Raw genomic sequence first — 17,500 nt, forward strand, 5'->3', positions numbered from 1 at the left:
GCTAGTGGAAGACTGACTTCCAGGCAACTAGGGTGAGGATCTTATGTCCACACCCACAGTGACACACCTACTCCAACCAGGTCACACCTATTCCAACAAGGCCACACCTCCAAATGGTGCCACTCCCTGGTCCAAGAATATACAAACCATCACACGGGCCCACCCCACACTGCTGGTGATCCATCCCAGCCAGTAACCCTGCAGACTGCCCCTTGCTCATGCTCAAAGGGCCATGGAGATTCCTCAGTTGGGTGGGCCTGTGTCACATGGACAGTTCACACTAATTGACATATCACTGTGGTAAACTTTTTAGATGAACAGTGTTTACCTTCTAGGGATTTAATACTGGAACAATTTTCCTTTCCCCCCCAACAACTATTTTTGAATATCTGTTTAGATGTTTTATGTAAAGTACTAGAATAAAAGTAAACTAACAGCTGTATCTGAGCTGCAAAAAATTATCCTGAGTCTGGCTGATTCTGCTCTCTCATGCCATGAATTGACTGTAACCATGGGAGAGAAGACCGTGACTTCTGTAGCTGTGTGTCAATCCATGTCTGTGAGGAAGCAGGAGCAGCAGATCGGATACTATCAGGAGGAAGTGTCCTCCTGGGAGTCCAGAGCAAGAGATTCATGTCACCACTCAAGCAAGGCATTTAGACAGGAGAATATCATGTGTGCTTTTAGAACGCTTTCCTTGAAGATGAGTGGAGGGTGGCCATGCAGGAGAAAGAAATTAACTAAGGTTCAGATTCAAGGTAATGAGGATCTAGAATAAGGTGATTATCCAACAAGAAAGAAGAATGGAGGAGAAATCAAAGGCTTTAAGAAGACCAGGACCAGGACAGGTGGACCAGGATCAGACACATACATGGACCAGGGCCACACACACACATGGACCAGGGCCAGGCATACACGTGAGCACATGGAAGGAAGAAAATTCCTCCTGATGGCAGTGACTCTGTTCCATGCTTTGAAGAAGAGCCAAAAATGTGCAAATAGTTATTATACAAATTACATCAATTCAATACTTAAACTAACCTTTGTTAACTGTAAGTGTAATAGTTATGCAAACTGCCTAAAGAATCTTGCAGAGAGCTTTTGGGACTGTTTCTAGGAATTTGGCTGGAATTTGACATTGGTCTAGGACAACAAAGTGGCTCAAGGCAAATCCAGCTGAGGAAAGTATTGTATTCCTTGTATCCTGGTCATCCTGATAAACCCCTAGACATAGTGACCTTATTGCCATAGGGACTTTATAGCCTTGTTTCCTTTGATTATTGTCCTGTTTGTTCCTTGACTACTCTGTTTATGCCTTGGGACTGACCATATTCTTTGTATGTACCTAGAATGATATAAAAGCAGACTGGAAAAAAAATAAACTTGCTTCAGCTTCAGAACTGGCTGGGGTGTTGTCAAGTTGTCTTTTTCTCTTCAATCCTACTTCCCTCCCTAGAGAACCCATTGGCTGACTGAGCTGGCTTAGTCAAATACTTAAAATACAAACATTAAACATCAGGGCTCCACTCACTGTAACCACCCTTGCAACAGGTAAACAGCTCAACAGACAGGCAACAGGTGATCTCTGGCCCTAAACTGCAGACAGGAAGGTCAGCAGGAACAGAGAACCACAGTTTACCCAGTGCACAGCCTTGAAGCCCAGACAGTGAGGCTGGCTGCGGAGCTAGAACTCTCAGTGGCTCAGCCTTAGGGATGGCCTCACACTTGCTTGAGGGTTTGTTTTTGTTTTTGTTTTTATTTATGTATGTGTATGAGTGCTTTGTTTGAAAGTGAGTTTATATGCCATATATGTACCTGATGTCCACAGTAGCCAGAAGAGGGAGTTGGATTCCCTGAGACTGGAGTTACAGATAGCCATAAGCCACCATACAGCACTAGGAATTGAACCTGCATCTCTGGTGCTCTAACTGCTGAGCCATTCTACAGTTCTACTTCTTGAGTTATCCCCTTGGAAACTCTGCCCACTGCTGGGAGTGAGGAATAAATCGACCAATGTGAGATCACCCATTGCACTGTTAACCAGTTATGTCATTAAAGGCATGGCTGTACTAGAACAAAAAAATAGGAAGATTTCTTTTTGTTTGCTGTGTTGTGCTTCTGTTTTTTGTTTTGTGTTTTTCTTAAACCAATGCTCCATCCAACAAGCCTTGCAGAAGAGAAACTCTCAGTTCAGGTTCATTAAAACAGTGAGACCCGATCACAAGACTAAAAATGTTTTTTTTTTCTTCCCACATAATGAGGTTTAACAAGAACTTGAAGCCTTCCATAGTACTGAGGAGGTTTTAGGAAAACCAATAACATCAAAGATAAAAATAAGAGCATAGAGAAAAATCTCAGACTCTTCTACCACAGTAAGTTCAAAATCACTCCCAGTCATATAAACAGAGCTCACAGTTTTATCCATAACAGTCTTTGTTACTATGCATATCATATTTTGCTTTCAACTAAAATAATATACTCAGTGCAGTCCAGACTTCAAAGCAGCATTTGAAACAGGCTCGGAGATGGTAGGAATGTTTGCACTGCCAAGATGAGACTCTTACTGAAAAAGTGTAAAAACTAGGCCTTTAGGCCCAGGCTTGAGAATGTGACCTTAGTGACTCAATGCTCCAAGGCATGCTAATCATAAGACAGATAGCAACATTCCTCCACCCACCTGCTTCCTGGGTTCAGGGAGTGGTTGTTCCAAAAGGGTCACCCTGACCATTCATGGACCTGCTATCTATGCAAATGTGCTATTGTTAGAGGCTCATAGAAACTGTCTTGAGAAATAACCCGCACAATTACCAGGTATTCCTTGTGACTCTTGTGACTTCCACTCCCTCTTGACTCTTAACTGGTATTTTTGGTATTTTCCAATGACGCCCTCCCCACCCCCTTGAGTTGTGTTTTCTTCCTTTAAATACCCCATGTCCCAGCTACTCAGGGTCCATGGTCCTCTACCCCTGCGTGGTGTACAACTGTGGGTCCCAGAGCGCCCCTGGAATAAAAGTCCTCTTGCGGTTTGCATCAAGACAGTTTCTCGTGAGTGATTTGGGGTGTCGCCTCTCCTGAGTCAGAACGTGGGGGAGTTCTCACGTTGTAGGTCTTTCATTACAATGGCTGCATTTAACAATTAAGAGCTCCAGCTTTAAAAATGGATGATGGCTGAGCAGTGGGGGCACACTTCTTTAATCTCAGCACTCGGAAAGTAGAGGCAGGTGGATCCCTGCGTTTAAGGCCAGCCTGGTCTACAGAGGGAGTTCCAGGTCAACCTGAGCTACACAGAGAAACCCTGTCTTGAAAAAAACAACAAAGTGGATAATGAATGTGGGTCTCCCTTCTCCCAGGGGTTGTTGGCCATGCCCATGAGGACTAAGGGTTATGAACGGCTCATGGGTACAACTGGCAATGACACACTGGGGCCAGCTTCAGGGAGATGCATCAGTTTTACTTGGAGTGAATCAAGGGTTATGTAGTTTGGGGTAAAGGAGGAATATCCAGGGTAGGCAAAGATCATTGGCTGAAGGCTAAGGTACAGATATGCCTCATTAGCATGGGGAGACATTCCAGGAATCTCAGACACTTGCTGAATGGGTTCTTATTGTGGGTGGGAAGAAGCTGAATATGTAATTTCACCAAGGCTACATGACATTCTGCAGGTAGAGTGTGGGGGTTTCAAGTTCACCAGACATGGTCAGAGAAGGAGAAGGCTTGACAAAAAGAGTCTGTCCTTTTACTCTGAGCTCAGAGGGTACTACAGACAATGGTAGACTTCAAACTTAACCAGTCAGGGAAACAAGAAATAAGATCAGAATCATAAAGCAAGCACAGAGAAGAAAATGCCAAGGAAGAATCAAATGGAAATACAAGGAAAAAACCCAGCATCTCAGACAGGAAGAGCATCTGAGGAGTTTATCTAGAATACACACTGATGAGGAGAGACCCAAGGGGCAGGACTGAGCTTGGAGATCAGTGGAAACTTCAAAATTGAGAGAAGGAGTCTCTCAGGGCCAAGGGAGTGAAGGTGGCCGAGTGCAGGAGGGAAAGAGAAGAAGTCACAGACTGGAGCAGAAGCAACTCTCTGTTATCTGTCAAAAGGAAAAAAGAAAGGGTTTGTAGGCTTCAGTTTTTCAAAACCTACTTTAATAAAGGTTCTTAAGCATTTCATCTCCCCTCTAGCCCAGCGCCCACCAGAGCAGTGGAGAAGACAGGGTATCAGGATACGAGGGGAGTGGACCTGTTTAGAAATAGGGTGTTTTTGGCAGGGGAGGGGGATGGCGCAATTCAAATCCTCTGTCAGGACATCAGCAGTTCAGTCCACTAGCAAACACCAACCATGAATCAGCAGCTGCAGGTCAGTCCACTTGGCAGACCACACAAGAATCAGCGCTGGATCTATGAGATTCTGTGGACGTGGCAAGGAGCTGCCAGAATATCATAAATTCTTCATTGAGTTATTCTCTATGAAGTCAGGGCCAAGTGAAGATCTGTCGTTGGTCCTCCTAGCCAGCGGCGATGACATGAACGACACAGTCACCAAGTCAGGTTCATGCAGCAACTTTACTTTGGGCTTTTTCTTTTACAGCTCTCTTCCCCAGCAGCTTCTTCTGAGGGCAAGGGCTAAACTACTCCTATTATAACAGCTTCTCTTACTCTACTTCTACTCACGGCAAGGGCTAAAACTACTCTTATTCTACTTCTGGCTTCTACCTAGGGCAAGGGCTAGTAGTTTTTAAACTACTCACTACTCGAGCCGACTCACCTCCTTCTAGCTCCACCCCACCTCATCCAATCAGAATTCACACATGCTCCAGGCACGAGCTTAGGTCGTTCACAGATAGGCTGACAGGTCCTGATCACGAGGAACAGTCCAGCCTGGCAGGCAGCCCATGCATGCAGCCTCACTGTACATGCTCGCGCAAGGCAGTAAACAAGTGGGTTTCATGGGGCCTGTGGCCGCACCCGCTTCCCACAAAGATCAGCAACGAGATGTAAGGTGAACCAGTACAAGATTATCTTCAGCAAAGGCTAGCGAGGCCGAGCGAGGCCGAGCGAGGCAAACTAATGCTCCATCTTCCCTCCTATCTGTGAGGTCATAGTTATATTCTTTCAAAAATGTCTGCTTCACCTGTCTGCCCCATCAAAACATATGACATAACTGAGTTCCCAAAGAAACTAGAAATTTCCATTTTAAAGATTTTCTAAGGTATTTGTTTCAAATGGGCCTGCTTTGCGAGAAATGTCAAAAGAAGTTCTTTTAAGAGAAGAAAATCTATAAAGGTTAGAAACTCTCTGCATAAATAAAGGAAGAACATTAAGAAAGAATTAAAAAGGTAATATATTTTATTTTTTATCTTAATTTTGTTAATATTCTACAGTGCTTGCACTACTCAGGAAGCAGCCCAATACTGTGGCCAGGAAGTAGGCTCTTATTAGCTGTAGTGAACATTGACAACTGGGAAAAACACTTTCTAGAGAATTATAATTAACATGTTGAGAGAACAGAAAATTGAACATCAGGAAAACAAACAAATCGATAAAATCTCAGCTGAAGCAGAGGAGGGAGAAAGACCAAAGTCCATGAGACATCAAGCTCTTTCAGGGCTTTGTGAAACAGTGACCAGTTCCACAGCCACCGAAGAGGGCTTTTGCAGGCACGGTGCCAGGGACATTCTATCTAGCAGGGCACGGCGATCCACACCTTGTCTGGTAATCCCAGAGACTCAGGAGGGTTGAGGACAGCCTGGAGAGCACAGCAAGATCCTCACCTCCAAAAGCAAACAGATGGCAAATGCCTGAGTCCCTTCTTTAGAGGAGAGGGGACCTTCCAAGTATGTTAGTTGATACGGTCCCTATTTAAAGTTCCAAACTACCTGGAGAATTTGGGGTGACAGTTTTATCTTTGAAAAGACATCTCAGGACTGTGTGGGACTATAGGACGTAACTTCTAGTCCAGGCTGTAGTCCTTGGAATGCCTTAGTTATGTGGGTCACAAGGGCCCCTCTCAGGTCTTCTCTTACATGTGGTCTGGTTCTCCTTTGCCACATGTGGAGCCTGCACCAGGGCTTCTCCCTTTCTTAGCACTGTTTCTTTTGGCTCTAACAGTCTGCATCAAGAGTAGTCTGTAGTGCAAGTCTGAATTGAAATCAACAAGGTGTCTGGAAGGCATGCATGGAGTGGTTCAAGGCACCTGAAATGCTAGCCCTCATTGTGTGGGTCCTGTGGGTACCGCTGTGTAGAGACCAGTGCTTCCGTAGCTCCACCACCGCTGGAATCGGGGTGGAGGGCTCTTCTGTGTTTCCTGTCAGTTACACTAGGAATAGTTACACCCCTAGTCATTCAGTGAATAGATCTGCTAAACAGAGATGGTGAGCCTGCGAGGGATCTCTGTTAAAGATTACACATGCTTTTCCTTATAGAGTATGATAGTCAAAAGTCTTTAATTCTTCTAGCCTATCATAGATGTATTCTAAAGGAACGTGGACTATTCAACACCCTGGGCATCAGCTTCTCATGCTAGTTAACGTTGACTTAAAGAAATCCTACAAAAGAAAAACACGCATGAAACTAAGGTACATAGAGAAACAAATACAAACATTAGTCATAAAAATTAAGAGAACATTAAAAGCAAACACAAACTGGTCCTGTTCAGGGCATTATGAAGTTAACCTAAGAGGTGGGGGCCAGGAGACGATGCCTGTCGGGGCTCACTGGGAGGAAAATAAGATAAGTAGCCTGAGAAAGTTAGGCCTACTCCCCTGTTCCTATCCTCCAAGGGTTGGAAAACAGGATTCTGAGAAACCAGGTTAAGGCAGAGGATAATGAAGGCGCCTTTGCTGGCTTCTGTGAGTACTAGGCTAATTGTTGACACACACACTACATTCTATGGTTAGACTGCTCTGGAAATGGCTGGTTAAACTCTAGCAGGGAACCCAGTCAGAATCCCCTGGTTCATCAGCGTCTGTGTGGAGAGGAACCCGGGCTTGGTGTTTGGCCCTGTCACATACTCCCAGCATAGATGAGTTTAGAAAGCCTGCATTTCTTCCTGAGAGGATCCCTTCTTGGGGGATAGTAGCATCAATCAGAAGACAAGCTGCTGCTACCCTTTGGTTGGAGGTGAGGCATGGGTGTGTGAGGGGATGTGGTTGGGTCTGTGTAGATTTGCCTGTGGGAGGGTGTGCAGTCAAAGGGAGTCTCACACACAGACTTACCTGGTGCTTGTCAGCAGGAGGATCTGAGCATGGGCTGGAAAGCTGCTATCCTGGAAAACAAGAGACATATTAGGCACGGATCCCTATCTCTCTTCCTTGGCAAAGGAGAAGTTCTAGAGACAAAGAGACTGAACATTCTCCTAATTGGAGGGTGAGATGCTGGCAGCAGGGGAAAGGTGGGGCTTTGGACGAGAAGGTTAGGAGAGACCAGAAAGATAAGAGCTGAAGGCAGGCAATCACGGGAACTGACTCTGGATGCTGTGAAGAGACACATTCTTCTTCAGAGACAGAGCGGAGCCAGTGGAAGGCTTAAGCAAGTTTGTGAAAGATGATGTACCTGCACAAGACAAAAGACAAGAGAGACAGAGTGAAGCGCTCATTGCAAACACCTTACCTTACTGTGTGGTAGACAGCAGCAAAACAGCTCTGCATGAAGAGGCAAAAATTACCTGTGAACATTTTTCTTTCCACTTCTTCTTGGATTTTCAGAAGAATTCGTTCTTGTTCCAAGGCTTCTATGTACTTTGAATAACACCAGGTTGGCTAAAAAAAAAAATTCAAATTTAATTATGAAAAGATTTCCCAGATTGCCCTCAAGAAAGAAACAGAAGGCAACATAAATTTTATTATTCTTTCATTTAAACTTTTAATTCACATATAACACGTTCTAAGAAAAGTACATCTTAGTCATGTATAGTGGCTGATGCCTGTAATTCCAGTGTAAATGAGTCTGAGGTTAAGAGGATTAGCATAACTTTCAAGCTAACCTGGGCTACATATAAAACTAGGCCAGCCTGAACTATGCAATGATATTCTGCTTCAAAAACAAAACAAATCAAAAGGGGAATATATTTGAGATTTTTCATCATATGTCTCAAATGATAATTTAGATTTTCACAAACAATGTACACATCTTGATCTTTCTAACTGTGTGCCACAGACCATTATCAACCTACTTCACTTTCATCAGAATATGTATTATGTAACACAGCTACTTCTTCCTGGAGCCTTGATGTCACTGAGGGAGGGAGAATGTGGGGATGCTGATACTGTTGATTGGTGAGCCAATGCCACAGCGCTTAGGATACAGCAACAGTGACTCAGTTACCTTTATATTGATTATGAACTTAGTGTTTACAAAGTACTCAAAATTATCTGATGAGGGGGGTGATGATTTTGAATTTAAACTGCCTACTGAATAATAATTGATAACTATTCCCTAATTTCTAGAGTGACAACCTGTGTACTTAAAAAAGCACCTTATACATTGCATGCACTAGCAAGATTTTGCTGAAAGGACCCAGATATAGCTGTCTCTTGTGAGGCTATGCCGGGGCCTAGCAAACACAGAAGTGGATGCTCACAGTCAGCTATTGGATAGATCACAGGGCCCCCAATGGAGGAGCTAGAGAAAGTACCCAAGGAGCTAAAGGGAACTGCAACCCTATAGGTACAACAACANTATGAACTAACCAGTACCCCAGAGCTCTTGACTCTAGCTGCATATGTATCAAAAGATGGCCTAGTCGGCCATCACTGGAAAGAGAGGCCCATTGGACTTGCAAACTTTATATGCCCCAGTACAGGGGAACACCAGGGCCAAAAAGTGGGAGTGGGTGGGTAGGGGAGTGGGGGGAGGGTATGGGGGACTTTTGGGATAGCATTGGAAATGTAAATGAGGAAAATACCTAATAAAAAGTATAAAAATAAATAAATAAAACCTCCCTGTGCACTGCTAAAAAAAAAAAAAAAAAAGCACTGTATATCTGTGTATTTTTAAGGTGCCTTTGGTTTCCAGACATTCTCCAATTTCCTACAGAAATCTTAAGCTACAGACAGGACATGATTTTTTTTCCTTTTGAATTTTTTATTAGATATTTTCTATATTTATATTTCAAATGTTATCCCCTTTCCTAGTTTCCCCTCTGAAAATCCCATATCCCCCCTCCCCCTGCTCCCCAACCCACCCACTCCCATTCACAGGACCAAGGGCCTCTCCTCCCATTGATGACCGACTAGGCCATTCTTTGCTACATATGCAGCTAGAGACACCAGTCCCATCATGTGTTTTCTTTGATTGGTGGTTTAGTGCCAGGGAGGTCTGGGGTTACTGCTTAGTTCATATTAATGTTCCTCCTATGGGGCTGCAGACCCCTTCAGCTCCTTGGGTCCTTCCTCTAGCTCCTTCATTGGGGGCCAGACAGGGCATGATTATTATCAGAGCCAGTATCACCATGACCACCACCACCACCACCATCACCACCACCACCATCATCATCACCATCATTATTATCCTTTCTTTCTTTTAGCAGATACAAAAAGAGATTATAAGCCTTTTTGCAGGTTTCAAGATAATACTGACTCCTGAGAACAGAGCACAGAACAAAGCCTGTGTCTCCATTCCCTTGTTTATGTGTACGCTATGCTTCTGACAGGTCATGCTGATAATTTGCTGATGCTTATACAGAGTCTCACTCTAGATACCACATTTGATAGAGCTGTAAGTACACATATCTACAAAACCAGCCATTTCTCTTCTTTTGTGAGAGTTCTATAGTCTCTCAGCTAACAACTTATTTTGCATTTCTTTTTTTTAATAGCATTGGTGGCCTGCAATTTTATTTTATTTTATTTTTTTAAATTTTTAATATTTTTTATTACGTATTTTCCTCAATTACATTTCCAATGCTATCCCAAAAGTCCCCCATGCCCCCACCACTTCCCTACCCACCCATTCCCATTCTTTTGGCCCTGGCATTCCCCTGTATTGGGGCATATAAAGTTTGCAAGTCAAATGGACCTCTCTTTCCAGTGATGGCCGACTAGGCCATTTTTCGATACATATGCAGCTAGAGACAAGAGCTCCAGGGTACTGGTTAGTTCATCATGTTGTTCCCCCTATAGGGTTGCAGATCCCTTTAACTCCTTGGGTACTTTCTCTAGCTTCTCCATTGGGAGCCCTGTGTTATTTTGCATTTCTAAGTGTTGAAAAGTTTGTTTAGTTAGTTGAAAAGTTAGTAGTGTCCTAAGATGCAAATGTTTTTCCATACAAGTCATTAAACATGAGTATAAATGAAACCCATGATGGTTCAGAGAGTTGGTGTGACGGTGCTCACTGTAAACATAAGACTGCAAGTGTCTTGTTGGCGGGTGTGCTCAACAAAGAGTTCAGAAACAGAGGCTAAGCACTTAGCATTCACTGTCTTCAGATTTACCCTGGGTGAGGTTGGGAAGGACTCTGGTGGACCACATGTCTAGTATTCAGGAGGCCCTGAATTTCAATCTCAACGTGCTCTGAGGGAAAAGAAACCCTCCAAACCCATAAAATATGACCTTCCTTTATCACACTGATTGGGTAATTTCATCTCCCTGAAGACTACCATCTTTGCCCATTTTCATACCTGTCCCATACTCTGACCAGCAGCACCACAGAGCTCCCTTAGCACATTCCAACAACCCCCACGCACTTGCTGCTCTAGAGAGGAGTGTGTCCTAGAGTCTTACCTGTCGACCATAGGACTGCAGGACTAGTAGGGACTCGCTGCCTAAGACAGGTTTTGTAAGAGAGCCTGTAGTACTTGCATACTGCTTAACTCCACTCTGCAAGTAAGAAACCAGGTTATTCCAAAATGGATAATGTGAACTTAAGAGGTTATAATATCACACAAGAACATAGTTCGACCACAGCTGAAGTCTCAAGCCACGGTTAAGCTCACCTTTCACTCTGCCATGTTAATATGAAAACACTGAATGATAAACAAGATGAAATTGAGGTAGAATATAAAAATCTAAGCATCCAAGGAGGACAACCAACAGTCCTCATGAACATATATCCACATTTCCACAGGGAGAACGCATGGGCATAGCATTACACATGATGGAATCAAGGTGCATCAGCTTGCTTTCATGCAGGTATAGTGGGGAAATGTTCCAGTGTGAGGAAATACAGAGCTACAGGTTGGCAGGCCCTTGTGTGGCTTAACTCCTAGGTGTTTGCTGAGCAGTGTCTCCCACAGGAGGCCCAGCAGTATGTGCTGTGTGGTGACATCAATACACCACATGTACACCATAGTGGCTGAATGGCCTCACACACAGATATTTGCTGAATGAATGATACAGTAACCATGCCTGTATGTTCAATGGATGAGTGGAGGATACGTAATACCAACTTTTATTCTTTCAAGTAGAAACTAAGGTCATTTCTAAACCTGTACATTAGAAATCAGCCAGTACAAAAAAAAAATCTGTGTTCACTTCTGTGATGAGTCCCTCATGTACAATAATTTCCTACATACATGTTACCTGAATTAGAGAGAATGAACTGTTTTTTTTGGTTTTTTTTTCGAAACAGGGTTTCTCTGTGTAGCCCTGGCTGTCCTGGCACTCACTTTGTAGACCAGGCCTGCCTCTGCCTCCCGAGTGCTGGGATTAAAGGCGTGCGCCTGAACACCCGGCTAAGAATGAACATCTTAAGCAATGTATGTTGTCAAACATGTGTGTGCACATGTGCGTACAAGTGTGTGCGCTTTCACATGCATGCCAGTGTGTATTTTCATAAAAGTGTGGGTGTGCCTGTGTATGGAGGCCAGAGAACAACCTTGGTCGTAGCTTGCCTACCAACTTGTTTTATGAGACAAGGTCTTTCGTTCCTCCTGGCTCTGTCTCCCAGCTCTGGGGTGACATGAATGTGCCCAGCTTATTCTTGTGGTCCTGGGGTCAAACTCACAGCAAGCTGCACCTCATTGACTTAGCTACATTGATGAGATAGTACTTCTATGATCTAGCTAAACTAAACAGAGCATTCCCTCAGGTCTCCCCGCTCCTGTCATGTTCTTCATGTGATTTCCCCATTGAATCCCCATCAAGAATGGAAGTAGAGGATACAGCTGTGCCATCCTGACATAGAGATCACTGTGCTTGCTGAGACAACCATCTTTATGTGTGGCTTGCTGGGCTGCATATGTCCTCCTCTGTCCTTTACTCTGGGATGTGAGTGTTAGAATTTTCTCCATTTACTGACAAAATGAGACTTAGGGGAAATGACCGTTTTGCTGAGAGGACAGATCTGGGGGGAGAGGGAGGGAATTAGCTGCTCTCTAGACAACCCAAATCCAGTTCTCAGCACCCAGGTGGGCAGCTCAGAATAGACTATAACTCCAACTGCAGGAACTCTACACCCTTCTAGTCATCATGGGGACCTACATATATGTGATACATGTATAGACATGCATAGAAAAATTAAAAATAGTAATAAAAAGAAAACAACCAATGGAATAGAGCTAATGATAGGGCTAGGATGAAAAGCCAGGAAGTCCCATGAGGATGCTCCTTACCATACTATGCTGTGTGCTCCCGAATGAGCAAATACCTTACAATCATATGGTTGAATAGTTTTTCATACATACATGCCAGTTAATTATCTTGCATGCTTAAGTCATATAAGACACATACTCCTACCATCAGTTGATAAGTGAAATTGGCATTCCAGGCTGGGGGACCATGCCCATAGAGATGCCTCTCAGGAATAGAGCAGGAGCTGCCGCTCTGGCATCTGCATGTGCTTGTACAGGCACCATATACATACATATGCATCTCTCTTTGTCTCTGTCTCTTTGTCTCTGTCTCTGTCTGTCTGTCTGTCTGTCTGTCTGTCTGTCTGTCACACACACACACACACACACACACACACACACACACAGGAGAAGTAGGATCACTCGAGCCAATGGAAGCTGCTGGTGTTGTCTAGAGGTGTCAACAAAAGCCTTCATGAAGAACCTATCGGACATCACTTCTGGGAAATTCACAAGAGCCTGGTTGCTGTGAAGGAAGGCTTTGCAGTTACTTCCTTAGTGTCTCTGCACACTTCCCCAGCTCACATGCTTCTATCAACCACGCAAAGCACCTTTCTTTTCGAAGTGTGCTTACGGCGGATGGGTTTGCTCTTACCTTTCCAGCCTTGTCCTCTTCTATGTCTGATGCTTTCCGTTTCTGCTTATGTTCTTGTCTTCTCTCTAAAACACTCATGATTTTCTCGTCAGTTAAATTCTTCCTAAACTCACAAAACTGTGGCCAAAACTTAAACAGAACCCCAAAAATTGTCATCTGTATATATAAAAAAAGTATGTCTCAGAATATGATTTTCTACAGATTTAACTCTAGTATACCACAAAAGAGGATTAGCTTCTCTATCCTTAATCTACACTGGGTCTCCCTCCCACACCTTGTCTGAGACTTTACAGCAAAGAGAGCTCAGCACGTGCTTATCAGCAGGGTTTTTGGCCACCTGTGGAAAGTCCTTTAAAATACTCACAGAGGACAGTTAAAAGTGCCTTTAGTCTTTATGCATCCCTAACCAACTGGTCAAATTTGTAAAGACTCCATTAGGTCTTCTGAAATAAGAAATTGATGTTCTTTTTTTAAACTACCCCAGTTGGTCAGCCACTCTCTGCAGTTTTGTGCAAGTATTCCAAGTATTCAGTTCATCAAAGGAAACAAAGTGCCCCCCCTCCCCACACCCTCCCTGTCTTTTAGAGAAAGGAAATTCCATTTTGCCTCTGGAAAGCTCTTAAACAAAGCTGTGGATCTAAGAATAAATCCTGAGTAACTTTTAAATGACGTAATCTCTCTTTCGTGTGAGAGGGAGAAAAAGTAACATTTAAAAAGCAAACCAGCATCCTCGATCAAGCCTCTCTAAGAGGACACCACACATTAAATCATTAATTATGATATTTATAGAGATAAGAGTAGCTGTTGTAATTCCTGTGCTGAAGTTTTACATTAGCTCCACAGGCATATATTATTTCTAAGATAGGACTCTCCACATCAAATCAAGTCCAACATCTTATGGCTAAGAGTAGCTATTACTTAATGCCTTAAAGAAAAACAAGCCGTCCCATTAGGCTCCAAGCCAACTCTTAGAGTAAAAGAGGAAATTATTTTCAAAGTAAATGTTTGAATCCTGAATTAGCAAAAGTCACTACTCATCTCTTTTAGGTATAAATATAGTTACTTGCTAAAATTATTCATTCCCTTTGAAGTACAATCTTGTTATTGAATTCTGTAGCTTCCTGGAAGCATGGATGTAAAATTTGGAGAGCCATGTCAAAAGATGCCTTAGTAGACAAAGCATTAAACGGATTCTAAATGACATCATTACACCCATGGCTCAATGCAGCTCTCGCAACTCCACATCAGAGAGGCTTCTAATTGCAACAGATGGTGCTCAACTCAGAGCCTCACAACTGTCCAAGGTGCAGAGAGGAAGAAATTATGAAATGCTCTATGAAACTAAATGGAGCATACATACCACGCCCCCTCCTACAAAGGCTCGGGAATTGTTTGCAGAAGAGGGAGGGGAGGGAATGTAAGAGCCACAGGCACTGGATTATTGCAAGGAAACTGTCTTCCAGACAGAGCAGAGCAGTGGTGACAGCACGCACAACGTCAGTGCAAGCCCAAGCCAGACAAAATTCAGGCATGGAGATGGGAGTCGGACACACAGTCCCATCCCTAGAGGTGGAGCTACTGGCAACTGTTAGCACTGGGAGGGAGGAAGAGCCTAAGAAGGTAGCCCCTGATAGGTTGGTCATACGACAGTAGAAGGTTACACATCTAAGATTATTTGGGTAGCACAAATTTGGTCTTGATGGGTGAAATTAAAAAAAAAAAAAGGAAAAAAGAAGAAAAGGCACAAAGATGGGTGGGTAGGCTGGATCTGAAAAGAGTTAAGCGGGCCTGTGTACAAGACAAAAGCACATTGTGTGAAATTCTTGAATATCAATTGATAGAGGATAGATATTAGATAGATATATAGAAAGATAGTTAGATAGATAGATAGATAGATAGATAGATAGATAGATAGATAGATAGATAGATGATAGATAGATGATAGGTAGATAGATGACAGAAAGATAGATGATAGATACAATGTATACCATAAGTCTCTTCGACTTGAATGCCTGTCTACTTTTAGTTGGCATCTATTAACCCTATTTCTCAGTTATCTCTGTAAAATGCGAGACATTCTCAGCTTAAAAATGTGCATGCCATACATCAGCCTTTCTTCTAAACGTTACCTTATCAGAACCCATGTTTTCAATGGAAGGTATGAAAATGTTATAATCTCCCAAGTAGCAATTGAGATTTGAGTCTAATATTAAATTAATATACATTCTCCTGTACCTATAGAATCTTAAAAGACAACCAATTTCTAAGACAAAAACCCTAATGTATAGGATATCCCAGGATTCAGGTGATAGCACCATTTTCTATCTGGGGGTCTGTCTGAGGTGGGTTCCAGCTGGAGAGCACATGAACACAGAAGCAATAGAGCTTCTTGGACAGGGTTCCTTCAGGCCTTCATCCTAAGCCAGGAGGTAGAGCTGATCCTCAGTCCTCTGTACACCTTCCCTGCCAGAGGAGAGTTGGCCTCCAGGGAGTGCTCTGGGCCCCCTAGACTCAGGAGTGAGCTGGTCTTCAATGAGTACTAACAGAGGCAAATAGACACATAGGAGGAACAAGCTCCAGCCAGAGACAGCTGGAACATATAACACCAGAGATTACCAGATAGCGAAAGACAAACATAAAAATCTTTCCAATAGAAACCAAGACCACTCGGCATCATCAGAACCCAGTACTCTCACCACAGCGAGTCCTGGATACCCAAACACACTGGAAAAGCATAATTCAGACTTAAAATCATATCTCATGCTAGGACAGGATTTTAAGAAGGTCATTAATAACTCACTTAAAGAAATACAGGAGAACACAGCTAAACATGTAGAAGTCCTTAAAGAGGAAACACAGAAAACCCTTTAAAAATTACAGGAAAACACATCCAAACAGGTGAAGGAATTGAACAAAACCATGCAAGATCTAAAAATGGAAGTAGAAACAATAAAGAAAACACAAGGGAAACAACACTGGAGATAGAAATACTAAGAAAGAAAACATGAGCCAGAGACTTGAGCATCAGCAACAGAATACAAGAGATGGAAGAGAGAATCTCAGGTGCAGAAGATTCCATAAAAAACATGGACACAGTAATCAAAGAAAATGCAAAAGGATCCTAACTCAAAACATCCAGGAAATCCAGGACAAAATGAGAAGACCAAACTTAAGGATAATAGGCATAGATGAGAATGAAGATTTTCAACTTAAAGGGCCAGTAAATATCTTCAACAAAATTATAGAGGAAAACTTCCCTACCTGAAAGAAAGACATGCCCATAAACATACAAGAAACCTACAGAACTCCAAATAGGATGGGCCAGAAAAGAAATTCCTCCTTACATATAATAATGAGAACAACAAATGTACTAAATAAAGATAAAATATTAAAAGCAGTAAGGGAAAAAGGTCAAGTAACATATAAAGGCAGACCTATTAGAATTACACCTGACTTTTCATCAGAGACTATGAAGGCCAGAAGATCCTGGACAGATGTTATACAGACCCTAAGAGAACACAAATGCCAGCAAAACTCTCAATTACCATAGATGGAGAAACCAAAGTATTCCATGACAAAACCAAATTCACACAATATCTTTCCACAAATTCAGCCCTTCAAAGGATAATTAAGGGAAAACCCCAACACAAGGAGGGAAACTACACCCTAGAAAAATCAAGAAAGTAATCTTTCAACAAACCTAAATGAAGATAGCCACAAGAACAGAATTCCAAATCTAACGACAAAAATAACAGGAAGCAACAACGACTTTTCCTTAATATCTCTTAATATCAATGCACTCAACTCCCCAATAAAAAGACATAGACTCACAGACTGGCTACATAAACAGGACTCAATATTTTTCTCCATACAGGAAACCCACCTCAGGGACAAAGACATATACTACCTCAGAGTAAAAGGCTGAAAAACAATTTTCCAAACAAATGGTCCCAAGAAACAAGCTGGAGTACCCATTCTAATAACCAATAAAATCGACTTTCAACCCAAAGTTATCAAAAAATACAAGGAGGGGCACTTCATACCCATCAAAGGTAAAATCTATCAAGATGAACTCTCAATTCTGAAAATCTGTGAACCAAATGCAAGGGCATCCACATTCATTAAAGAAACGAAGAAAAGCTCAAACACAAATTGCACGACACACAATAATAGTGGGAGACTTCAACACCCCACTCTCATCAATGGACAGATCCTGGAAACAGAAACTAAACAGAGACACAGAGAAACTAACAGAAGTTATGAAACAAATTGATTTAACAGTTATCTACAGAACATTTCATTCTAAAACAAAAGATATGCCTTCTTCTCAGCACCTCATG

General features: G+C 42.7%; 1 protein-coding gene across 4 annotated transcripts in view; it reads right to left on the minus strand.

The window, feature by feature from the left end:
- Positions 1-3,925: 3,925 nt before the first annotated feature.
- Rgs22 (regulator of G protein signaling 22) overlaps positions 3,926-17,500 on the minus strand; it is a 122,420-nt gene continuing 108,845 nt past the window's right edge. For 2 of the 4 annotated variants that reach the window (XM_021183707.1, XM_021183704.1), the window contains exons 23-28: positions 13,161-13,316; positions 10,719-10,814; positions 7,664-7,757; positions 7,465-7,551; positions 7,215-7,264; positions 5,401-6,545 (exon numbers count right to left, since the gene is read on the minus strand). In XM_021183707.1, the coding sequence (XP_021039366.1) occupies positions 7,260-7,264; positions 7,465-7,551; positions 7,664-7,757; positions 10,719-10,814; positions 13,161-13,316 (438 nt within the window). In that variant the 3' untranslated portion in view covers positions 5,401-6,545; positions 7,215-7,259. Of the gene's footprint in view, positions 4,092-5,400; positions 6,546-7,214; positions 7,265-7,464; positions 7,552-7,663; positions 7,758-10,718; positions 10,815-13,160; positions 13,317-17,500 lie in introns of those variants that run through there. The other 2 variants (XM_021183706.2, XM_021183708.1) reach the window with 2 other exon arrangements.

This window comes from Mus caroli, chromosome 15 (genome assembly GCF_900094665.2).
Source record: "Mus caroli chromosome 15, CAROLI_EIJ_v1.1, whole genome shotgun sequence".
In the NCBI taxonomy this organism is placed as follows: Eukaryota; Metazoa; Chordata; class Mammalia; order Rodentia; family Muridae; genus Mus; species Mus caroli.